Genomic DNA, 25,852 nt, shown 5'->3' on the forward strand with positions numbered 1-25,852 from the left:
GCGGCGGCGAGCAGCGAGCAGCGGGCAGCGGGCAGCACGCAGCCAGCACGCAGCCAGCAGCACTCACTTCTCGCGGGCCTGCCCGTCGGACGGGACGCTGCTGTTGCTCTTGCCTTTGCCGTACATGCTGCCTGCCGAGAGGCGCCGACTGTCACGCACCTGTCAACCCATCACGGCCTCCCCGGGAACGGCCCCGTCGCCATGGCGACGCCGCCACACACCGCGCCCATTGGCCGGCCCCACGCCGGGACACGCCCCCCGCCCCCCCCCGCGCACCAATGGGCGGCCGGCGAGCCCGGCGGGGCTGCTCCCGCCTCACGCCTCGCCCCCCGCCGCTGCCGGCGCGGCGCGGCTCGGCTCGGCTCGGCCCCTCCTCCTCCTCCTCCTCCTCCTCGCCCTCCTCCTCCTCCTCCTCCTCCTCCTCCTCCTCCTCCTCCTCCTCCTCCCCCCCCCCTCCCCGCTCTCGCTCTGCCTTCCCCGGCGCAAGGGGGAATTAGAAACGGTTGGAGCAGGATTTTAAACAACCGGCTGTTCCGGGCGCGCGCCGCCCGCCCGCCGCCGCCGCCGCCGCTGCTGCTGGGCTGGGCGAGGCGCAAAACGCGGGGCGGAGCCGCGGCGGATCGGGAACGGATCCGGATCGGATCCGGATCGGGACGGGATGGGACGGGATGGGATGAGGGAGAAGGGTTGGGGTCGTGACAGGGCTGGGGGGGGGGTGCCGGAGGCTGGAGACCCCCCCCCCCCCCCGTGTGGGGATGGGGGCTGTGAGGTGTGGGGGGGGGGGGGGGCTGAGGGATGTGGGTGAAGGTGAGGAGATAACGGGGTGGGACACACACACACACAACAGGACAAAACCGAAAAAAATAAATAAAAATAAAGATAAAAATAATAATAATGAAAAGAAATGACACCAAAATCCCTTAAAAATACGAGAAACGCACACAAAAATACCACACGGACACTCAGGAAACGCACACACCAAACCTCACACGCAAACGTAACACCACACACACACAAAAAATCACAACCAAAAACCAGCCATCTAAATAAAATTCAAGGAAAAGCCTTCCGTTGTTGCGTTTTCTCTTTATTTTATATATATATTTATTTTTAAAGGTTACTCAGCGAAGACTCGCGTGCTCCCGGCACCCCCCGGGGCCACGCAGCGCTCGCGGTTCCCCTCACAGACCCCACAGCTTTGGTCCGAGCTGCAGCCCCAGACCCTGCGGACCCGCTTAATAAATTACAAAACTCACAAATTACTCACAAAAACTGGGGCTCCTTCGTGCCCCACAAACCTGCAGCCCACGCTGTGGGTGCGTGCCCACCCCCGCCTCGGGTCCGCAAGGCGAAAGGCCGCCCGAAATTTTAACGAGGGAAGTTGTGTAGGGCAAAGACCACCAGCATCTGTTTATCATTGTTAGAAGAGCTGCAAGGAAAAAAGAAAAAAGAAAAAAAAAAAAAAAAAAAAAGTCCTCTGGATTTTGAGCTGTGAGAGTGAAGGAAAAACAGTTGGTGAGGTGAAATTGTTTGGGGGGGGGGTGATTGAGAGAGTATTAATGAGCGACTGGAACAAATTAGTGGCAGAGCAGAGCAGAGGAGAGGAGAGGAAGGAGCGAGCCGCCAAAGAGTGCTACACGCTGGTGGCTGCACATGCACAATTCCCCATCACCGACTCGGGTTGGGTGGGATTTGCGCTTTTGCAACTCACTGCAGTAATTCACCAGATTAAAGCGAGCCGCAACAAAGACCATTATATACCTAAGTTGTTTGCCCGGCCCAGCCTTTCGCCCCACGGTGTGTGTTGTACTGACAGGCCAGTGGGACAGAGCAGCTGAAGTGGGTCTCATGAAAGAAGTTAAATTGGGTTTTCCTCTGCCCCCAGCTGCCAGCAGCCGCCCCAGGCCTCCACACTGCTGCCCACATCCATGTCGCGACGCCTACGACAGGGGAAGAAGGAGAGAGATCTGCCGACAACGGGCAGAAAAGTGGGAGTAGGAAGTGGGCAACAACGGGAGAAAATGAGCAAGAAGGGAGCAGGAAGGGAGGGTAAGAGGCGAACAGGAGGTGTAAATGGCCATGGGGGAGACCAGAACAAGGAAACAAAGCACAAGAACAATGCGTGGTGAATTTGGGTGATAAAAGAGGGGAAGGAGCGTGGAGGGGGAATCTGGGAAGGGCATGTAAATGAAGGGTGAACTGAGGGGATGCAGTTTGCCCTCATTGCTACCGAATAATACTTACATATCTTGTGCCATGGAGTTCACATGAAGGCTAGCCATGTGACTGATTGTATTCAGTGTGAATACGGGTAGCGGAAAATGGCACAAAGAAAGAAAGGCAGAGAAAGGATCGGGACAGAGAACAAAGGAGGACCTGGGTTGTGGGTGAAATACGAAAAATAAGAGGAGTTGAAGGGGAAGAAAATCACGAACATGGATGCTCCCGGGCAAACACACGTAGGATAGGTGACACTTTGCCTTGGGATGATCGTAATCCGGAGTACAATTTTCATCTAAATACATGCTTGCCCTTGTGGAACAGCTGCTATCATCCCATCAGATACTTCGGCTGTCTCCTGCTGGAGACTTTATGTTGCCACCCATCAGCCATGGTATCAGCACAGCTTTCACATGAAACTGTAACAGCAGTGAAGTCCTTCTTGGACAAGGGAGTCTTCTCCACGTCTTCTTCTTCTTCTTCTTTTTTTTTTTTTTCTTTTTATTTGCTTTCCACAAAATCTCTTTTCTGGTTTGCCTCAATAGTTTTGATTGATTTGTTTGTGGTTTGAAGGGCAGGGGGTTATTTTGAGGAGGTGGCTGTGTCAGTGTCGTGTCACTCTCGTATGGGGAAAAGTCTTTTTTTTTTTTGTGGAAACGAACTGTGTTGGGGAGTTTCCTAAAAATGGGATGAGGTGAGATTGCTCCAGCGTCCCCTGGATATGCATTCCATGGCAAGACTTCCACAGCTGAAAATCTTTGTTCCCATTTTCGTGCAATTTGTTTGCATTCTTGTGATTTATTTGGTTCTGAAGAACTGCAAATACCTTGGGTAGATCAAGTTATGATCTGGGGGACTAATCCAGGCAGAGCAGAGTGAACTTTGAGAGGGCAGCCCCAGACGCTCAGAAAAGAGCAGGCTGAGCCTGTTCCCCCTAACAGCGAGTGTTAGAGCTCCTTCTCTTTTCAGGTATGGTTCCCAGACTACCATTAACATTCAGGTGATGACTTTGTAATTTTGCTTAGAGACCCTTCAGCGGAAGATACAGAAATAGTGCTGGTACTTATTTATTATGAATATCAGAAACAGAGCACAGAAGGGAATAAGGTATTCAGAGGACTCTGCTGTAGATCTGCCAGGCTAACGTTACAACTGCCTTTGCAGGAGTGCTATCGTGGTGTACTATCTATCAGAGCCATGCAAACAAGACGTTATCCCGTGGGGACCAGAGTTCGCCCAGCGGACAGGTACATTAAGATGAAAACACCCAAAGCAGTCCTATGAAGTTCCGTGTGCCATCAGTCCCTTTTTAAAGTATTTATGCACATGCGGTATCTCTGTATCTGTGCCCATGCTGAAATCGTTTTCAGCACAAACACTGCTCTTAGCAGTAGCAGCAGCAGTTGTATCTCATGAGGCCAATATTGTAATTAACGAGATTTGAGGCACATATACTGAGACGAATTTAAGTTTCTAATATCAAAAATGAAGATCCAGTGTTTGCTTAAAAGGGGGATGAAGGGGTGGCTGTACTTTAAAGCTTCTCAGTCCGACACTGGAAAGGAATTCGCAATGTATTTTTAGAGTGTTATAAAAATCTCTTACATAATGCTGATTAATTCTTAGGTTTTAGGGAAGAGCACTGGGCTTTGTGTGTAAGAGCGTTGACCAGCTAAGCCACTGAAAAGGGCTGGTTTGGTCTGGATTTTTTTTTGGACTCCTTAGGTACAGAAAGCAGCAATTATTCAATTATTACAAGATTTTGCTTATGTTTGGGCGTGTATGAATATTTTTCTGGAAGCTGCATCTTATTCTTGGAAGTCTTTATCATTTTAAAACATATGCTATGTTATATCACCCTGTCTGAGATATAGGATAGCTACAAACTGTTGGTGTATTTTTTTTTTTCCCTCCCTTTTACTGCAGCTAGTTACATTATGGATTAACATTAAGAATGTCTGCAGTGAAACATTACTCCTGTGGCTGTGTAGGACTTACTTGAACAATGTAACTTGTATTGCAGAACCACGATTTTCCTCACACACTCGCAGTAATGTATGCAATTAATATATGCAATTAATGTACAGTTCTGCCCATTCTGTTGACTTTCAAAATCATCAATTAATCTAACTGGCAGCTTTCAGACAGCTCTTAACAAAGGCCTATTCAGGAAATTAAGCCAGTAAATGCGATTCCCTTCTCTTAATTCTAGTTATATATAGTTATTGCTGTGTAGCTGGAAAGATTTTTTGGACAAGATATCATGGGAAAGAGAAGCTTTTGTTTGGTCTTTTTCTACAGATATGTGACCAAGGCAGCTTTGAAGCCGTTCCCAAGAATCCTTCCTCCTTCTGTGGGATGCCTTATCTGTCTGCGGAGTTTCTGACTGTGAACTTCGTTCTGCAGTCCTTCACTCTCGTGCCATGCAGTTGAGTAAGAGTTGCTCAGGTGAGCGAGGTGAGCCCCAGACCTTTATTAGGGAATGAAGATGGCAGGAGTGCATGGTGCAGAAGTGCTAAAACAAAGGCTTTATTTGTCCCTGTCTTCCAATTGGGAGGGGATAAAAGGAAATAAAAGTAATTACAGCTCAGTGGCAGGGAGAACAGTATAAAGAGAAGTCTTGCAAAGGCTCATTAATAACCTGTTTGTCACCCAGGTCTCCTGCTGGCAAGGGCTCTCTCTTTTATGCCATGACACCTTTTACAGGTGTTTCTGCAGTTCCCCCGGAAGGGTTCTCCACCACCACGGAGAGTTAATCCTGCTCTGCAGTGCTGGGTTGCCTGAATTCTTTTATGTTAAAGGACACTTGTGCTGGGAGACGCAGAGCAGCTCACTGAAGGGAGCAGGGGGCATCTTGCAGCACAGAGCCACAGGACAGGGAGAGAGGAACTGCAGTATGCTGAAAGCAGCTGGAAGAATTCGCAGCCTGCTACAGTTACTCCTCTGACACAGTCTGTCCTTGCCTGCTCACTCTCATTCTCCCATGAAACCTAAGTTACGGCCCTGCCTCCTCCTTGCTGTTTCTTTTTATTTATTTATTTTCCAGAGAGAACCACAATTTGCTTATGCTTTTGTAGGAGGAGCAACGATTCCTTGCAGCTTTCTGCTACACTGTTCACCCGTGGAAGGGCCAGGTAGAATCCGAATGCATTCAGTTTAGAAATAAAACTTGGCGAGAAGGAAACTGTCTCTGGGCTTTATTGCTCTCAGTGATGACTACATGGTTGCTCACGGGTGTAAATAAGAACATTAGCTTCCAGTTTGTGTGCAAGTGCAATGTGGAGTATCAGAAATTACCTGTAAAGGGCCTTGTGACGTACAGTCTGCGTCTTAGTTCACACAGCAGAAGAAAACACATCTGTGAGTACTGTGCTCCTCCATATTAGCTCGTATGACTGGGTTCTCTGATGTGGTTTCAGATCTAGCCCTGATGTTTTTTCCACTGGAGGGGCTTTTTGCTGCATCTCTCGCTCGCTCTCTCACACACTGACTCTCAGATGTACGCATTCTCTGGTGCTGGCAAAGGCTTAACTTGCACTGCCTGTCTTGTGGAGAAGCTCAGAGACGGTCTCTCCCTCCCCAGCCACATATTTTCACTGAAGTAATTGAACTGCTACTTTTTTGGCTGCTAAATTTGGTTGATATTTGGCTAGTGGGTTAAAATGATGAATGACATATGCATAAACACACAGAGCATGTGGGATCACCCTCATTCCTGTTGTTGGCGCGGCTGAAACTGGTTGCTCTAAGCTATCTGACTGAAACTGTGTGTTACCAGACAACCCAGTCCGTGAAAAAAATGGTGGGTAGCCTCAGTTACTGACTTTGAAGAACTGCTGAAAGTCACCATCAGTGGTTCAGTGATGTATCACATCAGGAATGTGAGCTCATGCAATGCCTGTGCCAAAAAGTAGAAGAAAACATCTCAAAAACAGGTCCTTCATCAGATAGATGTGAGGCTGACTGGGACCCCAGTCCTACACAGAGCGCTGTATGGGCAGATCTATCTCTGCATGGTGCGGGTGCAAGGATCTGTGGGTAAGGGCTTCTCTGCTACGCCGCCTCAGCTCCCACTTTTAGCATTCAGTGCTGTGCTGAAAACGTAGAATTAAATAAAAGTTGCTTTTGTTTTCAGGGTCACCTAACTCTGCAGTATGTTACAAGAAAAGGATGAGCCCAGTGTGGAGTTGCTGATAATTACTGTGTTGGTTTGACGTATGCAGACTGCTGTTGACTTCAATGGTCTTATTTAACACATTTGTTTCTTTGCATTTTAGGAGTAGTCAAAATGCAATTTTGTGAGCCTTAATCGATGAGGCTGCGTATCCTGGACTTTAAGCCTGGAGTTGCACAGGTGTATCAGCAGGAAAAAAGAAAAAAAAAAAGTTTGGCCTTAGCCAGCAATTAATCATGACTAGGACAAATAACCTCTTCAGAATACTCAGGATTTTTACTTTTATTAATCTCTGTTCATAAAAAAATATTCCAAAGCAAGCAGTAGCACTCACAGTAGAGATGTGGGGAAATAAATGGCCAAAGCTATCACACTGTGACAGCTTTGGCAAACCTTTGCACAGTTTTATAAAACAAATACATGTGATGTTCTATTCTCTGGATAGCTCTTTACATTAGATGCTCGCACTTGGATAAAATGGTTTTCTCTCCATGAGTTTACTGGGCACATAATGGTGAATTCAATATCATCCCAGTGGTGTCCCAGTTAGCCATGCCCATCAGCGCATTCAAGCGTATGGCAGTTTTGAGGAATGTTTCTGCTTTTTTTGACGTGTGTGACCCAGTGAAGATGAAAATCATTTCAGACTGTATTATGGGCTTAATATTCAAAGGAGCTGAATCCTCTGGATCCCCAAAATCTTAGGAGATAATGTTGTTGTCCATGGTCTTCTTAAGAAGCACAAAACATGCAGGTGGACTCTGGTAGCTGAGTATTATTAATTCATTTGCTTTCCACACCAACATTTGAGCACTTCCTTCTTCTACTTTTTATGAACTATTCAAGGTTTTCATGTTGAGTTAGGGGTAGATATGCTGAAAACTGCTAAAATTTCACTCCGTTTTGGACCTGGGGCCCAGGGAGAGGGTGGTGGTGAAGACTGAAAGCATTGGCATGTACCAAATCAAAGCTATACTAGATCTGACTGGTAGTTTAACAGCTCACCGATAGCGGTGTTTAAAGTAAGAAATAAAACTAGGGTGTTATTCATTCATTTGTACTTGTGCATGTTTTGTTTCTCTTCACCTTTCAAGAGGTCACGGATTCATAAATGAACATTATGGGAATACGGTCCCTGAAACCTACTCAAAAGTCCATCAAAATAACATGGAAAATTGAGTTAAAGCGCTCGATGGTATATGGAATCCAGAAAGATAATGTTTATTTTTCACACAGTCTTTCATTGAACCAAAAGCAGTTGAAACATTTTTTTCATTTCTGAGTTTCAGGTAATATGCACTTCAGAATTTACTTTGTTGGTATTTCGGGCTTTTCACGGGTAATTGGGAGATATGCAGAACAATAGCAAATTCAGCCCCTGTTACAGCTGTGTGTTACAGGCACAATTACACCAGAGGAACCAAATTATAAACAATTCATTCTGGTCTCTCTAAAGGCACGGAAGGGTAAGGCAGAGTTATAACTGGGTATAGGCAATGTCACAGCACTGAGGAGGGGAACCCTTGGACTCCAGATATCTTCTGTGATAACAGCACAGAGGGATTGTGAAGGTAATGCGCTCCTTTGGTTCGTCTTCGACTGAATATTTCTTGCTTCCTAGCTTGAATAGGTAAACAGGTAAAAGGCAACTGTGCTCTGTAATGTTAACACGTGAAAATCATTTTCGAGGTTTGTTTTGGTTTTGTGCAGCAGATTGTTTTGCGAGACAGAGCCTTTTATAGAAACCAGACTATTACTTGTATTCGTTGGCATTTGCATTTATAAAAGCTACTCATGTTTACACACACACACACACACACACACACACACACAGAGGTGATATTGTTCATATATATTGTTCATCTGGCAAGGAAGAAATAAAAAAAGAAATTGATACCAGTCTGCATATGTGTTCAAAAGCTTAGTGAATTCTTCGAGCTCTGCTGTGGATCAGGTTTCATGAAACTGCAATAAAAAAATCTTTTTTTTTTTACCTTGTCTTTGTGTGTTCTGAGGTGGGTTTGTAAGGTTTGAATTACTAGGTAATCACCAAGAAGTCTCCTTTCATGAGCCTGCAGCTGGGAAATGGACAGTTTAATATTAACGGAAAGAACAAACTCTCCATCTCCTTTCTCTTCCCTTTCCACTCTGCACTTCTGCTACACCATTTTCTTCTCTAAAGTCCCCATCCGAAGATCACCTTCGTGGAAATCCAGGACAAACTACAAAGTAAGAGTTGACATTTTGTCAGAATCCTGTTAGTGACTTCAGTGAGGACAGAAACACATGAATATTCAAGATAGGAACATCCCATTCACTGATGTATCTGCACTTATTTATCCATCTAAGAAACTTGTGTTAAATCAATCTGCAGGCTTTCTTTACAGAACGTTGTACCATCACCATGCCAGGGGGAGGTATGGAAATAATCACTCTGGCTTCTCAGAGAGGAAAAATATTAAACACTTATTGAAAACAATTAGGCACAAATGCTTGAACTTTAATAGAAATGAATAGTTGCACAGTTTCAAAAACGTGTTATATATCTACACCTATGCTGTCTGTACGGCATGGGTGTCTTTAAAGACGCCGTTAACTTCCACCATTTCATGACATATCTAGGAAGATGTCTGGACAATGCACCTTCCACTGCCATTCGCCTCTCAATCCATTCTGCCTTCGACTTCAAACAAGCTGAGCTGTATGAAGCTAATCGTCAAAGTTTAACGTCACATTTTTGTAGATTAAAGGACGTTTATCCATATACTTTGTCATTTAAGCCATCTGCGAGAAATCCAGTGTGATGGATGAGAAAGGACAGTCCCAGAGCAGCGTCTCCAAGGACTCCTAGGTCTGAGGCAGACACAAAGTCAAGTCTTGCTGGTCTCTTTGCACGCAAAGGGATGTGAGAGCCTGTGGGGACCCTGCAGAAGTCATGGGACTGGGCTGAACTGAGAGCTCCAAAAGGTTTCCTGTTTCTCCCCTTCTGGATATAAATAGCACATTTGAATAAAAACCTTTGCTGTTTACTTTTCTGCTGTTCTCTTGAATTATGCTTTGCATGTCTGGTGGCGGTATTTAGGGAGCTGGACTGAGTGAGCTCTCCTGACCTCTTGTTTTGGCCCCGGCGAGATTTGCTCGTGTGGGCAGATGAGTTCTCATGCTTGAATCCATTTGCTTTCCCCCGGGGTGGGCTTTCTGTCCAATGCAGGACAGCACTGTGGGTCTGTGAGGAGAATCAAGCCCTGGCCTGAGCAGCTGGAGCCGGGAAGGTTACAAAAGGAAGTGCTGGGTAAGGGAACAGAGATGCCTTCGGGGTGCCTGAGGAGCAGCGACTCCTCCCATCTGTTTCATCTCTTTCTCCTCCTGTTGAGTTCTCCACATATTTACTGCTGATGGTCTGGCTAGCAACTCACTTTCCTGGGTTATATGGGTAAGAAGCCTGAAAGCTAAGGTGAAGTGTGGTATTTTATATATATATTTTAATACCCAATGTCAAAATTTACAGCTCAGCTTCATGATGCTTACCTGGCCCCTGTGGTAGCCTTTTCCCCCTGGTGATTCAAAAGTTCAAAAGCACACTTGAGAAGCCGAAATGTTTTAATTTCTTTCATGTCCTTCCCCCGACTCCCCTTCTTTTAATTGTCTTGTGCACTTAAAAAAAAAAAAACAAAAAAAAATAACAAAAAAAAACACCCACTCTTCCAACTAAACAGAGATGGACACTTGTCTCTCCAGAGCTTACATTGCCCCAAACCTCAGGCAGCATGAGATTTGCCTGCCTAGAGCATCCTGTGGTATAGATTTCAGTAATGAAGAAAGAGGTGCATTTTTTCTATATGACTGTGGGTATTAAAGAAGTGTGCGGGGTCAGAAAACAGTACTTGAGAAGCTCCTCCTGGGCCTGGAAGGGCATCGTGTCTGATTAAGACAATTTACTTAATTGTAGACATTGGTGAACGAACAGAGGTGCGGAGGGGCATGTACATGTATATGAAAGAGGAGGACTTTTTAATTTCACAGGCTGGCCTCAGGGGTTTTGGTTCAGAAGCAGACAGAAGTTATATAGAATTCCCAGAATACAGCTGGTGCACCCATAACTGCATTGGCTATAATAGGATTTTTTACTGTGCTAGGAATGAAATATTGGGCTCTCATTGTTATCTTTCCTTGTGCAGCTGTAAAGAATTTATTTGTGAGTTTTACAATATCCAGAGGTGGTTCCTTTGTACCCTTTTTCAATAAAGTTGAAATGCCAAAAGTTTTTCAGTTTCTTATTACTCTCTTTGCCCAGTAGAAAACCCCTGTAGCAATCCTGAAGCTGGTATGTCTGTCCTATCCTGAATCATTTTTGAAAGAGACCATTTTAATTTCCCTGCATAGCTCGTTCTCCTAATGCCATTTTCAGTTAGCCCCAATATTGAGTCTTTTCCAGTGTGCCGAGTTCCACAAGCTCATACCAGACTAGCGAGACATTTATTGGTTGTTCTTAAATGCTACTTTATTTTATCTATTCTTGACAAGACTCCAGGTCATATCTCAGATTTTAGGAATTCTCTGCTCAATGTACTGAAATTTCTTGTAACCCTGAAGTGTCCCCACCTTAGAAAACAAAAAATGTTGTATGTGAAATTGGGAAGAAAAAGTTTCACTAGAAAAATATATCCGGTTGGCCAGAATACTAAGGAATTGGGGAGGCATTTCATTCCCATGTGCTAGCTTTCTCATGGACCCTTTTTGCTGGTTTGGTTTGGTTTGGTTTGGTTTGGTTTGGTTTGGTTTGGTTTGGTTGGAGGAGAGAGAGACTACAATACTTACAGAGTTTGGCCCTGATTTCTCATTGCCTGAAGTGGAGGCAGGAGTAGGTACTTGATCAGACTTCCCAAATACTCCATTTTCCACCATCATTTGGTGGCTGCTTATGAGAATCATTCTAGGTTTGATACTGCAGTTTGAATATATTTGATACTGACAAACACATTCCTTTTTTAAAAACCTGTCAGTATTTTGTCAGTAACTTTAATGTTAATGGAAATGAAAAAAACAATCTAGCTAAGAAACACACAACCGTAGACTCCATTTTAGATTATATTTCTCTTTCTCCCTGCATACTAATTCTTTAAAATCAATTCTATCAATTCTAAGAAATACAGGTTGTTTTTTGTTTTGTTTTTTGTTTTGTTTTGTTTTGTTTTCACTGAGACTTTCTTCCACTGTTTTTTTTGTTTGTTTGTTTGTTTGTTTGTTTGTTTGTTTTATGAATCCTGTTTCACCTCCATGGGTGCTTGCAATGTCTAGGGACACAATGCATTTTAAATTCAAGTGTAGCAGCTCTGATCATGCGGTCTATTTGTGACCGAGTTTCTCACTGAAACCAGGAAGGATCATGGTGTAGGACAAGGCATTGCTGCTAAGAAGTAAGGAGATTAACCAAGTTTTGGAAGGACAAGAGGGGAACTATGAAGAGAATCTTTCCCTTACACCCTTCCAGTGAACCTACCACACATATATATCTCCAACAGCTGTTACCCAACAATCTCCTTCTCATTCAAGAAGTACTTGGGCAGATGGAAGTCAAAACAGTAGGGAACTAATAAACTATTTCAAGGTTCCCAAATTAGGTCTGCTTAAAAATAAATAATGGATTTATAAATGCTAGCATCCAATAGGAGCGTTGCCACTGATTTCCGCGGTTCTGGCAGCATATCTGGCTCCTAACACAAATACAAATGTCGTAATTTGTTTTCCATCGTCTCTGATGTCAATGTAAACAATCTTTTGGAAGAATTTGGATATTTCTCTGCAGGAGTACAAAGCCTAACTCAACAGTATTGTGTTAGTTTATGAGAAGCAGAAGGGGAATCTGACAAGTTTAGTGACATTGTCCAAGCTATCTGAAACACAGAAGATGACTTAGATAATGAAAAGCATATTAAATTTAAAATATACTCTATATTCACCGTTTAAGTGTACATTAGAAGCCAAATATGTGAAGGCTTGAGGAGCTAAAAATGACCAGGCTAAAGCAAAACACAGGAATAGTCAGCACATTTCACAGAATTCACCAAGTCTTCTGAAGCTATTTAAATATTTCTTGATGATACTTCTCAGTTCAGAGTTGTGCAAAAAGTAAGTTTGTGGAGGGTCATGTAGAACACTCAGAAAAGGAAAGATTCATTCCAGTCTTTCCTGTTCTGTTAAGAATATTCTGGTGCATCTTTCCCTGAATATGTATCTTTGCTCTCGTCTTGCATTTTGAATCTGGATTCAGAGGACTGTACTTCCCAAGGAAGTCTTACATCAGGCTCAAGTTAGTAAAAAGCATTTTGCTCAGTGCTTACTCATATCTTTTGAAGGACGTCTTTTAAGCCCATTTTTTTTTTTTACAGTTTTTTATTTGAAATATTTTAGGAAGTAATGTTTTCAGAAGCAGTTAGCAAGCAGATAAACCTAAGTGGGTATTGCATCTAACCTGTTTGGCCTTTCCAGGTGCTGGAGGTGGTGTGAGCATTCAGGGGTGAGTTTGCCTCATAATGAAGGCACACGGTGGGCACTGCGGTACCTCTGTTCTTGCCTGTAGGCCTGGCTGTTAATTCTGAAGTCCAGTCACTGTGTCCTCAGCTAACAACATTGTTTACCACAAAAGGTTCAGCAAAAACCTACTGCTAAAATTGCACGGTGGTCAGTCATGTTTCTTGAAATTAATTTTCAGACCGAGTAGCTGCCTGCTGAGAGGAGGTTTATGGTAGACTGTCTCTCCTGACTGCCAGAAGTTGCTCAGGACCTTTCCATACACAAGCAACACATTTTAAAATATGCACTTGCTTAGGCACATTATTATTCTAAATGTCTTGAAGTTATGTTCTCGTTCTTTGTCACCATAGAAATGATTATACAATTACTTCCCAGTTTTTCCAAAGAAGGACCGCCTGCATATCTGGGTACAGACACAATGGCTCTCCAAGGCATTGAAGAATTACTTGATCGCATATAAGAGGCCATCTCATCACCGCTCAGAACTGAGCGGGGGAAAGAGCCATTGAGCACTGAAGCATGAGAGGAGTGGGCTGTGAGCTGAGGTCTTCTTCCCACTGCAGCTTTCCCAGTGGGATCTGTGGCCGGGCTGCCTGCTCTGCCATCCCCATTGGGCTGTGGTGGTGGGTGGGATGTGTCTTCATGGGCTGTGTAGACCCAAAGTGGGTGCAGAGCAGGAGTCGGGGGCAAATGAGAAAGTGCCCCTCATGCCTGTGTCAGCCTTATGCCTTTGGACAGCCTGAGTGCTAAGTGGAGGTGATTTAGACAATATTTAAAGAAGGGAAGAAGAGATATTCAAAAAAACAGCCAGGCTGTTTTTTCCTTTTTTTTTTTTTTTCATTTCCAAGGTAACTCCTATGCCACCCAGTAACACGCAGCATATTCGCTGTCTTCGATTCTCTTTCTAGTTCAGTTTTGATTTCTTCCCCGCTATTATATTCAACAGTATAGAATCAGTCTATAGAAATAATTTTGTCTGTAGAACTAACCTTTCTTGTACCTTGGGTTTAGTGTCCAAGTGCCCTGCACGTCCCACAGGTTCCCTCCTCTGAGCTGTATGTACTCTGAGCACAAGGAGGAGAGCCCTTTCAAACCCAAGGAGATAAAAGCAAACAAATATCAAAACAAAGAATGCAAACAAAGATGGAAAGCAAATGAAAGGGTAAGGTTTTTGATAGGGTAAAGCAATTGTCCAGGAAAATAAACATTATAAATCTTCAGAAAGGAAGACCTGAGGGTTTTTGTTTGTTTGTTTTCTGAAGTGGGGAGAATCACACCAAACACAATCTCAAAGTTCATCAGATGCTGTGCGTATTTAGGAGTCTTAAATAGCAGAGGCTGTCCATCTGCCATACAGTTGCATGTCTGTCAACTGCCTGCCAGGCTGGGGCTCTGGATCATCCCGCATGTGCCAGCGGAACCTCAGAAGCCAAAATCCAACCCACACTGTCAATGATCTTTATCTGTTTTTGTTTATTTCTGTTTGTTTGTTCTCTGGCAAGTTCAGCTAGGGAAATGGGAACTACTAGGTAAGAGTAGAGTTGGACCTAAACTATCACCTAACAATATTTTTCATCTTCCAGAACCCTGTTTTACAATCTGAAACAGTTAGTCTACTTTAAAAGAAACATATTTTCTGTGTTTTTCCCTATTTTTGAGCAGCAAAGTACTGAAATGCAGTGCCAAAGCTTTTTCTTCCAGTATTTCCATCCCATTAGAAACCACAAAAGTAAGGCAAATGCTGAGAGCAAGCTTCTTCCTGCAAAACTGCCAGTTCAATCTGTTGAGCGCAGAGGTTTGGATGAGTTTGATTAAGCTTGCAAAGGTTGACTCAGCCCTTCATCCTTCACTGGTAGGTAAATTGAATCATGGGGTTTATAAAGAATAAGCCTTGCCAGACAAACCTGATTGCATTTTTGATGGAATTAGAAAATTAGCCGATGATGGGAAGGCAGTAGATGTAATATATCCGAATTTCAGGAAAGCATTTGATACCGCCTCATGAAATCCAACTTGAAAAATTAATTCAGGTCGGCCACGAGTAGCGAAAAGCCACACGGGACAAGGAGCTCAGGCGTAATGAAGGGGGACAGCAACGCAAGGCTCCCTGTGGCCATGGCCTCAGTGCTCTGAGGACATCTTGCTTGGTCCTCCCAGAGGCCATGAGGCCTTCTGCGGCCTTCTGCCGGGCAAGGCTGCCCAGCTGAGGGGTAAGAGCCCCACAGAGGGTAGCTGAGAGCCAGCTGAAGCAACGGAGACAGATCTTTAAAGGACCCAGACTGTCTCCAGGCTGATTTGTTTTCCTGTGTCAAGGGAAAGAGAGACTTGGGCTATTGTACAACACGCTCTGCTGTCATCTCACGCTCAGTTCTGAAGGCATCACCTTGAGGGAAAACACTGACAAAGAGAGGTGGTTTTAGGCAAGAGCAAAGCACGATGTCCAGGTGCTGATGTGATAGAATTTATGTGTACATATATATATACACACATGCTTATATATACACACAACATAAATAGGCTGTCTAAAAGGTGGCCCTGGAGGTTAGGCGAGGTACCAGCGCCCAGAGGCCATAAGGACACAAATATAAATGGCAGTGCCATAACCACTGAGCTTGGGGATACTGCTGCTAACTCCCTCCTGTAGGAGCTTCCTCAGGCAAGGATGGAGCCTTGGGATTTAATGCCGAACGTCTGACAGTGGGGAGAGTGGTGTCACGATACAGGCTGGGAAGAAGTCACTAAAAGAAGTACGTAGCTGAAATGCAGTTCAACCCCAAACAGTGAAAACACTGGGTCTACAAAGTTCTCAAAGGAAATGGTAAATAGCTCATCCAACAGGACTTTCACGTCTAATTGGGATAAAAACTGTTTGTTTGTTTGTTTGTTTGTTTGTTTTTCCATGTGGATTCCCCTGGCCACTGCCAATTCCTTGAAAGCTCACAGGAGCCTCAGTGGGGCTTGGTCACACCTCAGCAGAAGACAAGCCCTTATCCACCCATTAGAAAAATATTTCCTCTGGCTATTGGCCATGCAGAAAACAGATCCTAGTGTTCACTGCAGTTTTTTCTTTCTGACTCTCTCACACTGTCCCTCCCATCCTATTTGTTCTGCACGCCTTTTCTCTCGTTGCTCTGCAGGTGCAGAAGGGCTCTCTTCGTGCCTCGCTCCACAGAAACCTTTTCCACGCCGGCCTCACACTGCAGCAAGCGTTTGTTTCTGCATCAGGGCATCCTGAACATTTTGCCTGCACAGAGGAGGTTGAGCCCATCACTGAGTTGGGGCAGATTTGGTCACACGAGCTGCCAATTTGTTTCTCTCTGTTCAACTGTTTTTTAACTGCTGAGAGCCTGAATCTAACAATCCACCACTTTCCTAAGACCTTTTAAGTCAGCTTTCAAAGACATTGTTTTACTGCTGGGTTATATACCCCCTTACAGAAGGAAAGCTTTAAGCCTGAATATTAAAATAAACTGTTTAAAGTTCCTTTTTGGATTGTGAATCTATTATTAAAGCAGGATGGAAACTAGTTTGCAGTCTGCCTTTTGCACAGAGCATCCATAGTGCCAGAGTCCAAAATGAAGTCACTTTTTTGGATTAGACGCAGACCACAGAAGGCTTGGAAATGCCACTTGTAATTAAAAACATTGGGCCTGGATCTTTCTGTCTTTATCGAGGTTAAATGGCCACTGGAAGCAATATGAGTTGAGATTGAAGAACAACAGCAAGCCTTGTGTCCTCTATTTTCTAATATATTCAACTGTTTATGGATGCTAGGAAAGCTTTGTACATTTTGTACTTTTCAACAGTAAAGTGGATGCAATTTCCTCTAACTTTGATAGTGATTGTAATAACAGTTGGTGCTCTGTGAGGCCAAGCAGAGCCACCTTCTCTCATCCCCTCGTTCATGCCATATGACTCTCAGCCCTTCAGTGTGGACAAATCTTCTGGGCTCTTGCTGCAGCTTTCTTTTTGTTGTTGCTGTTTCCAGCTTTATCCATTGTATTTCTGCTAAAGCCTTGTCTGTTTTATGGATCAGAGACTTTCATTGTCTGGAAGAGCCTTGCTCAATGAAGCCCTGATGCTGCCTGAGTTATCACAGTATCAATACTAATTGCACAGGACCGAAATTCTTCAGAATAATTTGATGCATCTGACATGGGCCAGATTCAGTAAAGGATGCCTGTGGGTACCCAACGAGGGATGTGGCTGGAGCTGAAGTGCTGAGCAGAACATGGGGGGGTCTCCAGCAGCCTTCAGCTCACACCCTGATGCTCAACAGCTTGTTGGGCACGATGTGGCTGGGTCTGACGTCTCCTGCTTGAAGCTCCCCTGCACTCTGCAAGCCACGTGTCTCTCCGTTTGCTCTCATAGATAGCCAGGAGGACCAGAGGGAAGAGCAGTTCTGTGTGGATGGCTCAAAGTCCCCAAATTCCTGAATTTTCTGCCCCCCAACATCCAGCCACCTGGCCGCCTGCCAGGGGCCCCTCTCTCAACACCACTGGGTTTAGAGCATGTCCCAGACTCCCCTCTGAGGATAGAGCTGGAAAGCCACAGGGACTTTTCGTTTTCTTTTTTTTTTTTTTTTTTTTTCCTGGCACAACTCATCTCAGCGTCAGTGATTTCTTTGAAATGACATCTTTTCAGAGGGATGCCCACTTCACCATAAGCCTTCTGTGCCCAAGTTTAGATCCTTTCTGATAAGAACTCCCAAATGCGCTGGATTTGGCATGAGGTTATTTTGTGCACTTAGCAGACCACAAGGCAGAGGAGAAATGCCAACAGCTCATTAACCCTTGTATCCCTCTCCTTTTAACCATAGTCACTATATCATTTACCAGTGCAGTGGAAGTACTGCAGCTGACGCTCAGGCAAGACTTGAGGGTCAAGTGGAGCAGATAGGCACCCAGTCCTGGAGTCAAACAGTAGCCTTTGTCAAACAGTGCCCTTTTACTTTAATTTTTTCCTTAAGTCTGTCCATAGTTCTTGATGTCATTTTCCTTTTCAAGGTCCTTGGGTGCTGTGCTTTCAGCTAGGTTACAATATCCCAGTATCCCAGTCTGCATGGAGATGGCATGCACGTCTTCGTGAAAAGCACCAGGCTTTTGGTATGTTTCAACCGAATGTGGAAAGTTTCTTTGCTTCCCTTGGGGAGCAGAAGTGCGGGTGCATAGAAAAGGAGAGCACTGAAAAGAGGAGGGTCGTGGGGGCCCTGCTCTCTGCAGATCGGTAGGGCAAAAATCGCAGAGGGAATCTGCATGTTGTTAGATGGCTCAGTTAGCAAAACCTGAATGCATTTGGCAAATTTAAAGGTTTAAATATCTCTTAAAATATTTTAATGGCAGAATTTTAAGGCCATAGTTATTTCTGCATTGAGCCGCAGGACAATGAAGACATCTCATGATGTTTTGCTCACAGAAAATGTCAAAAAGGGCAAAAAGGGCAACCTCAGGTACAGGAAATAATGAAAAAAATCCTGTGTATACTGATACTTCTTTACACACACTTGCATTTCTAAACACACCCATATACTCTTTGTGCAAAGCTGTGCTGTGCTGTGCTGGAGGAGCTGAGGAGGAAACTAGGAGCAGAACAGACTCTGAATGCAGCAGCTATAAGAGAGCACTAGGAGGAAAACGCTGAAGGTCAAGGACACTGTCAGGAATGGAGCTGAGGTACGACATGCTGCAATAAATGCACGAAAAAAGGGTGATCGTATGCTTGGATGGGAGAGTGGCAAGGTCAGGGAGCTCCAAGATGTGTGTCTGACTTTGGTTGTGTATCCTACAAGCTGTTCATCCCACAAACACCACCAAAGGCAACACCAGCATCTGGCACACATGGCAAAGGGGAAAAACTGTCAGATTTCTCTTCCCACAGCTATCAATATGCAACCAAATAGCTCTGGAGGTGATCGAAGTAGTGTGCGTTGCATTGTCACGGGACAAAAGGTAGCTCGTCACGTGGCTCACCATAACCAGGCTGGGACTTCCATGAAACCACGAAATTTCTTCCCTGAAATGCTTCCATGAAAATTCTCTGCACCGCACGGGCAGAATGGGTTGAAGAACGAGCTGAGACTCACTGACAAGTTATCGCGTGTATCCTGCAGCAAGCACCGCCTTAGCATTTGAAATGCGTGATAGAAAACTGTCCTAAATGACCACTGACCTTCATAAGGAAGGGGGAAAAAAGCCAGACCCGACTTGACAACATCTTCTCCGAAGGAAAAAAAAAAATAAAAAAATCCCACCCTATATTTAACTTGATTCTCATGAATGATCACGTGTGCCACAAGAGGATAAATTTGGAGCATTCTCAGTTTCAGAGTGAATATTTTATATAAACAGACTAAAGAGTATAGGAAAAATACAGTGCTCTACACACCAGTAATGCTCAGTGAGCTAAAAAACAAGGCTGGGCCAGACCTTAGTTATAATTCCCAGTGCAACTTACTCTTGACTATCAAGTCTCCCGAGAGATACCTTACATAACAGGAAATTGTGGATAATCACAGAAAAGACATCAAAGCCGTTTCAGATATTTCTAACACAACAAAAATATATGAGATGTTAAGGGGTGGGGGGTGGGTGCGAATTAGCATTTCATTTCCCATTCTGCATGGGTTTGGAGCAGGGCTTGTGAACCTGCTGGGGTGCCGAGGTCCAAGCAGCCTGCCGCGTGTTGCCTTCAGACCGTGTGATCTCTACAGGAGAGCGCCGAGCGGGAGCAGACGTAGCGGATCAGAAGCAGTCAGGGAACATTAACTGCATACATGCATAATTATTACTACAGTGACCTGATGGAAATTGCGAGAGGGTTTCCACACGCTGCCGTGTACCAGAAACGTGAAGAATCAAACCTTCCTCAAGCCCCTTTGTGTCTCCACGCGTGTGATAGCAAATAGAAATGACTAATAATATTATAAACAAATATTAATCTCCTAGCAGCCCCTCGAATTTCAGCGTGGATTTTCAAGAGAGAGTGGCTGGGGGCTTTCACAACGGTAAAGGACTGCGGCAGGACGCAGCTGAGCGTTATGCCAGCATGCTCTGTGCAGGAAGAGCTACAAAAATAACAAAATGCAAGAGCGAGGGGCTCTTACTGCCACAGCCTTCGCAGTGTGTGCCGTGGATCCATCTGTCTGTCTCTTTACGTTTGTCTGTTGATCTCGCTGTGCTACAGAAGTAGTACGAGGACTTCAAGGAGGAAAAAGATGAATTCAAATTCATCACACTTGTGTGTGTGTGCGCGCGCGCGTGCTTTTTTGTTGTTGCTCTTTGTTTTTTTTTCCAACGCTGTACAATGGTGCTGGGCATTGCACAACAGCATAGTTATGTCAGGGGTGGGGGCTGTAGGTTGTGGAGTTTTAAAAAATGCCGAAATTAATGAAACACAATCCACTGATCCATGGTTTTATACCAGCCTGTCTCAGTCTAAGGTCAAACTAAAAAAGTTTTCTGACAAGAGCTTCAGGACTGGCTCTCTTTCTGTTTTGCTGCTGAGTTAGCTGGTTAGCTAAGTAAGTATAGCATAACCAGTAAAATAATCCAAAAGAAAGAAAATAAGTCTACGAATTTAGGCTAAAAACAAAAGTTATGGTAACATAACTGTCTTCAAGTTTTGCAATAATCCTCCAGTACTTTTGCATCCCAAAAGGCTCCAGATGTGACCAGCCACTGCAAAATGGCAAGTTGTTTATCAGCGCTCTGCATTGCAAACTGGCACCTGTAATTTCACTCGCACTTTGCATCAGCAGAATTAAGATATCCAGGGAAAAAAAAAAAAAAAAAAAAAAAAAAAGAAAGAAAGAAAGAAAGAAAAAGCACGTAGACAGGTTTCTGCACGTTAATGTGTAAGCGCTGGGAGCCAAATGCCCCGTCTGCCACCCTCCAGGCGAGGCGGACGGCGTCGGACCCTCCCTCCTGGGCTGCCTGCATGGGGCACGCTCCCAGCCTTTCTCTCTGCTGGGTGCTGGGGGTGGCTGCGTCAAGTGGAAAAGAGAGAGCGCAAACAAGCTGGCTACCGACAGCACTGCTGCCAAGCACCGTGCTTGTCCTCGCCCCTCCACGAGCTGCCTGGCTCGGTGGGGTATTGCGACCCACCGCCCCGCGATGCTGCCCACCAGAGCTGGCTGCTGGCCACTGGCAGCTGCGGGCCGAGCTGGGTGGCCTTGATCAGGTTGTCTTCTTCTCTCCTCACACCTTCACCTTGTGCTGGGGAGGAAAGCTTCCTCTTGATTACTGCTTTCTAAAAATGAGTGCTACCTTCTTCATTTTTACAGGTGTTGAATCCCAGTTGGTGATAAAAGCGATGAAGTGAGCCGTGCTGCACTCAAGGGGCAGATATATTTTCAGAAAGTCACCTCCTCCTTATTTGTGAGAAGCACCTGCCAATTAGTAGGCTTAAAAATATCACCAGAGTTACATAAGATCTTTTAAAATTCGTCTGCTTCTTGACTCCGCAGCACTTCACCTATTACTAGAAGTAATCAACCTTCATTGTGCTTTAAAATAAACTTGAAATCAAGCGGCCCGGAAGAAATATGAGCAAGAAATTCCAAACTGCTTCCTTCTGTGCACAAATGGACATGGCATGCCAGGACGTGGCTTAGTGGTGGACTTGGTGGTGCCAGGCTGATGGTTGGGCTCGATGATCTTATGGGTCTTTTCCAACCTAAATGATTCTCTGATTCCGTGATTCGAAGCATTCAAAGACTCCCCTGCCACACGCAGCCTGAGTTTGTGCTATTGATCTTGCTGGGGGTTGTGAATCTGCATCCCTGGCCGAGCACCTCCAAAACGTGGTGCTAGTGTGAGTGGGCACACCACCCTTCTCCACGAATGCCATGTAATTTATGTGTTCAGAGTTTATGGGCATTAAGACGGAAATGGCTGAATGAATTCCAGATATGCTCTTCTGAAATTTTTAAGGGAAGACTACATGGGAATAGCTTTTCTGGAGCTAATGCTGACAAATGTCATCTCCTGGAATAGTTGCAGTCCTGAGGGCCAGAGAAGAACAATTTCAGGTAATGTGGGTCCCTGCTAGGAGTTGCACGTACATCCCAGGTACAAAGAGCATAAGGGTAGAGCAAGAGTGCTGCATGTTGTGCTGTAAAATGCATTTATACACAATGAAGTTTGCCTAAAGTAAGTATTAAGCCCTCCATAGTTTCTGTTTATTATATAGTGCATTGTAAGTAGCAGAGGTTTTCTGGCTTAAATTTGTAGAGGATCCTGGAGTCAATACCCGGTATTTTTCAGGAACCGATTCAGGCCACTGAAGTCGATGAGAATTTTTCTTTTGCCTTCTGTGATCAGGCTTTGAGGTTGGGTTTTCTACGTCACCAGAAAACTAAGATGGCCCTTTCTCGTCCACTGCCATCCTAACTGGAGAGTTTTGGGACAGGAACTGCGCTGCAGGAGGGACTGATCCATGGCCCTGCTACAGCTACACCAGGAGAGCACCAACAGCTGGCAAGCGCCCGGTCCGTCTGGAGTCTTGCAACTGAAGCAAAGCCAAATACATTTAGGCTGATGACTTGATTCCCTCATCAGAAAGATATGTGAGTAAGAATTGTTCTCTATCTTGTAAAAACAGCACTATGCTTGTACATGCATGTGTAGAACTGTTAGAGATTTTACAAGATACACGGGAATGTGTGCCTGCTTATCGGAGGAGGGAAGCGAGCTCAACATTAAAAAAAAACCACCCTCTAGCTGAGACCTTGCCTGCCAAGTTTTAGCTGCGTATGCTCTGTTTGAAGCACATACTCCCACGTCCCGCGCTGAGAGGTGAATGCACTCTTTAATTTAGAGTGAAGATTTAGGACCAAATTCTGCTTTCATTTACATCATTAAAATCCTAATGAGGCTGTAAATCAGGATAAGAATATGGTTGAGGTCGATAGGGTTGGATGGATTTAAATGACTGTAGAATTTGTCCAGGTTAGGTGGGAATATAAACCAAAGGCTAGCCAAAGCAGAGCAATGAAACAAATACAAACACTGAAGGAAAAAGATTTCACATTAGTATTAAGATCTGAACTTCATGATGAGGATGTTATAATGGCCAAAAATTATTTACAAAGGTCTGAAATTTAAATTCTTTGTTAAAATACTCTTGACAAGGTAACTAAAAATGTATTTTTATACTGAGGTTGACAATTTTCTTTCATTAAACTATTAACAAAACTTACTGTCTTTCCCAAAATATGCCAGCATGACTACCTTTTCCACGATTTCCTTGTTGTTAACAGGCTTCAGTTATTTCAAATTTCAGATATTTCAAATACAAATGGGATGACCTGGCAATATGCATGCCTTATATTCACTGAGAGCTTTGGTTATGCATATGCAGCAAATTTGTTTTTGAATTAGAATTTGGAGTACTTTTAATTTTGCCAGTGTTAAGCAATCTTAATATTTATTTGCCATTCAATAAGCAATCTAAACTTGCTGATTGATACTCTTCTAGGTAATGCATTTCTAGGATGGTGTTGGTGCCGTGCACCAAAGCTGCTGCCATTTCATGAGCTGTTGTTGACATGGCAGGTCACTGATGGGGTTGACTGTATTCCACCTCTTTTTTTCCAGTCTTTCTCTTTTATTTCCTCTCTCTCTCTCTCTCTCTCTCTCTCTCTCTGTCTTCATGATTAGCAGATTTCCATTCTATTTTAAGTCTCAGTTAATGCTGTTTTATAGTGTTTCAGTACAGGGGAGCAGAGACTGGAAGCTGCAAACAGCACCCTGGTCCCGTACGTCCTGTCCAGGTCATGGATTTCAGTGGCAGCCTCCCCTAAGCACGGCCCGTGGAGTCAGCCTCTGAGCTGTGTTGTTGCCAACTTATTTTTATATTCCTTAAAAAGACATGCAGTACTTGCCAGGAAATACAAGAAAATAAAATGAGTCACTAAAACAGTAGTTGTTTTTATTGGAAATTATTAAAACAAATAGTAATGTTATCATATGTAAACTTTATTATTAACATTTCTAGAGCAAAATGATTTCTGATAATGAGTAGGGATATAACATCAAGGGCCATTTTGTCTTACAAATAATATTAATATGAGCTGATGCAAGTAGTGAGATTGCCTAATATAATTTTGCTGACACAAGACATGTAATGAGAATCTATGGAATATGGCATATAAACCCATTGTCTTGTGAGCAAAGCTCACGTCTCCAAACTGCACAGCAGCAAATCTATGATTTAATTGTGAAGCTCTTTCCTTACAGGCAGCATTAATTCCATATGCCACTGATGTTAATTATGTTTATATTAGAGACACACACAAACACGATTATTCTTTCTTTTCTGAAAGGTGAAGGGAGAGGTTCTAAAAAGCAAGACAAAATTATTTGTAAGATTTCAAACCCGTAAGAGTATTTACAGACAAAGAATCACAGATAAACAGACCTGAAAATTGAAATTATTTGATTTTTTTCTTTTTCTCTGTTAAGTACATCATGATCCCAGGTCAAGATTCTCTGTTGTCTCTGAAAACTGCAGTATCTATTTTCTTGCATCCCTTGATCCAACTAGCAATATCACACCACAACCCAACACTTATAATACAGCCTTTAAGATCGGCTTATGCAAAGGGCAGTATCTGAGGGCATGAAAATGTCGAACAATTTAAATTATATTGTTGAAACTACTTAGTACCTAGAATTCTTGAGCTTCAAGTAGGTGATTTCCAGTGCCCTCTTGGTTGTTGCTATTTAACCCAGCAGTTCATAGTTCCTAAGTGTGAAACCATGTGTGCAGAGGCATATTTTCTAATTTTACGATTACACAATAAAACATACATTACAGTAAAGCTTATAATTAGATTTCTAGTGAAAGTGTTTCCATTTGTGACTAAAATACAGACTATGAATTTTTTGAAATATTTGCCTGAAATGTGTTGTTTCTATCCTGACAGCAAAACTATTAGTTAAAATATTAGCAAAAAGTAAGCAAGAGGAGCATGAATATGGCCAAGTCCAATTCAGTTTTCTGTCTTGGTAAACACTTGTGAAAACATTTCTAAAAACATGTTTCTAGCTCTACCTCAGAATACCGCTGTGATAGACATCAAATCTTTCTAAACCACCTAGATATGTTCTTTATAAAATTACAAAACGTGTAAATATACATTTGATCCCAAGAACAACAAAAGAACTTTTATACAAATGAAATGATGCAAGGTGGCAAAGTCAAGCACTCAACAGGTAGGAATCACCGGTGTGATTCTTGCTGGTGAAACCTTGGTTACACACATGTTGAAGCTATCTTGAAAGACATGTGCTTATGCTACCTTTTTGAAAGAACAGCTGCAAAGTTAGTTCACAGAATGGTTTTACAAGCTACCAGGTATTTATTCCACCTCAGTTTTCAATATGTGACTACAGCCTTATGTGTAATGTGGAACACCTTGGAACTGTACCGTGAAAACAGATCTATTAACCTTGCTTTGGTTTTCCTACAGTGTTATCGTAACATTTGGAGGCACAAAAGCTTTAATCAATTCATTTTCAGAACAACTGTGACAGCAAAGCAGATGAAAACTAAGGCAAAAGAAAATTAAAAATGAACTTGTTCTGGAGTCCAGCTTGAGAATGTCCATGCTCTTTCTTCTGACTAATTAACATTTTACTTATTCTGTTAGTTGTTCATTGCCATTAAGAGCTTAAGCTCTACCTAGCTGCCCTATTGGTAACTGAATCAAAACTGTTCGTTTTCAATCCCAGCTCCCTTTCAGCTGCATTCTACCCTGGAGATGTCCTTACCACAGAGATTCATAAATTTTCCCTGCTATGGTTATCTGAGCTGATCTGCTTCTGGGCATACCTTGAAATGCGCGTATCTTGTCAACACAGGCAATTTGGCCATCACAGCCCTGTCAAGATGTGCAGTCTAAATATTCCCACACTTAACCTC

At 43.7% G+C, this 25,852-nt stretch overlaps 2 protein-coding genes across 24 annotated transcripts in view; one reads left to right on the forward strand and one right to left on the reverse strand.

The window, feature by feature from the left end:
- SSBP2 (single stranded DNA binding protein 2) overlaps positions 1 to 225 on the reverse strand; it is a 188,625-nt gene extending 188,400 nt beyond the window's left edge. For 9 of the 11 annotated variants that reach the window (XR_014687464.1, XM_084505179.1, XM_084505180.1 and 6 more), the window contains exon 1: positions 68 to 225. Coding sequence is in view for 10 of the 11 variants with exons in the window: in XM_084505179.1 (XP_084361305.1) it covers positions 68 to 126 (59 nt within the window). In the remaining variant the exon portion in view is untranslated. The remainder of the gene's footprint in view (positions 1 to 67) is intronic. The other 2 variants (XM_084505173.1, XM_084505175.1) reach the window with 1 other exon arrangement.
- Positions 226 to 1,594: 1,369 nt separating this feature from the next.
- On the forward strand, positions 1,595 to 9,423 carry LOC311427011 (uncharacterized protein). 13 transcript variants are annotated; one of them, XR_014687161.1, is made up of 6 exons: positions 2,625 to 3,189; positions 3,385 to 3,467; positions 4,522 to 4,677; positions 6,498 to 7,965; positions 8,410 to 8,623; positions 9,017 to 9,423. XR_014687161.1 is itself a non-coding variant. In XM_084503944.1 (4 exons), the coding sequence occupies exons 1-3, from the start codon at positions 1,929 to 1,931 to the stop codon at positions 4,651 to 4,653; spliced, it is 336 nt and encodes a 111-aa protein (XP_084360070.1). In that variant the 5' UTR covers positions 1,595 to 1,928; the 3' UTR covers positions 4,654 to 4,668; positions 5,298 to 7,448. The 13 variants fall into 13 exon arrangements, 3 of the variants coding, with proteins under 3 accessions (XP_084360070.1, XP_084360069.1, XP_084360068.1); XR_014687163.1 differs by having other exon boundaries at positions 2,626 to 3,189; positions 4,522 to 4,668; positions 6,356 to 7,965; XR_014687164.1 differs by having other exon boundaries at positions 2,626 to 3,189; positions 4,522 to 4,668.
- Positions 9,424 to 25,852: the final 16,429 nt, after the last annotated feature.

This window comes from Aythya ferina (genome assembly GCF_964211825.1).
Source record: "Aythya ferina genome assembly, chromosome: Z".
NCBI lineage: Eukaryota > Metazoa > Chordata > Aves > Anseriformes > Anatidae > Aythya > Aythya ferina.

Bases quoted from the DNA above. Each gene is read 5' to 3' on its own strand.
- LOC311427011 (XM_084503942.1), top strand. From the start codon at position 1,929: ATGTCGCGACGCCTACGACAGGGGAAGAAGGAGAGAGATCTGCCGACA. The intron at 2,050-3,384 runs GTAAGAGGCGAA...CTGCCTTTGCAG, and splicing joins GAAGGGAGCAGGAAGGGAGG to GAGTGCTATCGTGGTGTACT. The intron at 3,468-4,521 runs GTACATTAAGAT...CTTTTTCTACAG, and splicing joins AGAGTTCGCCCAGCGGACAG to ATATGTGACCAAGGCAGCTT.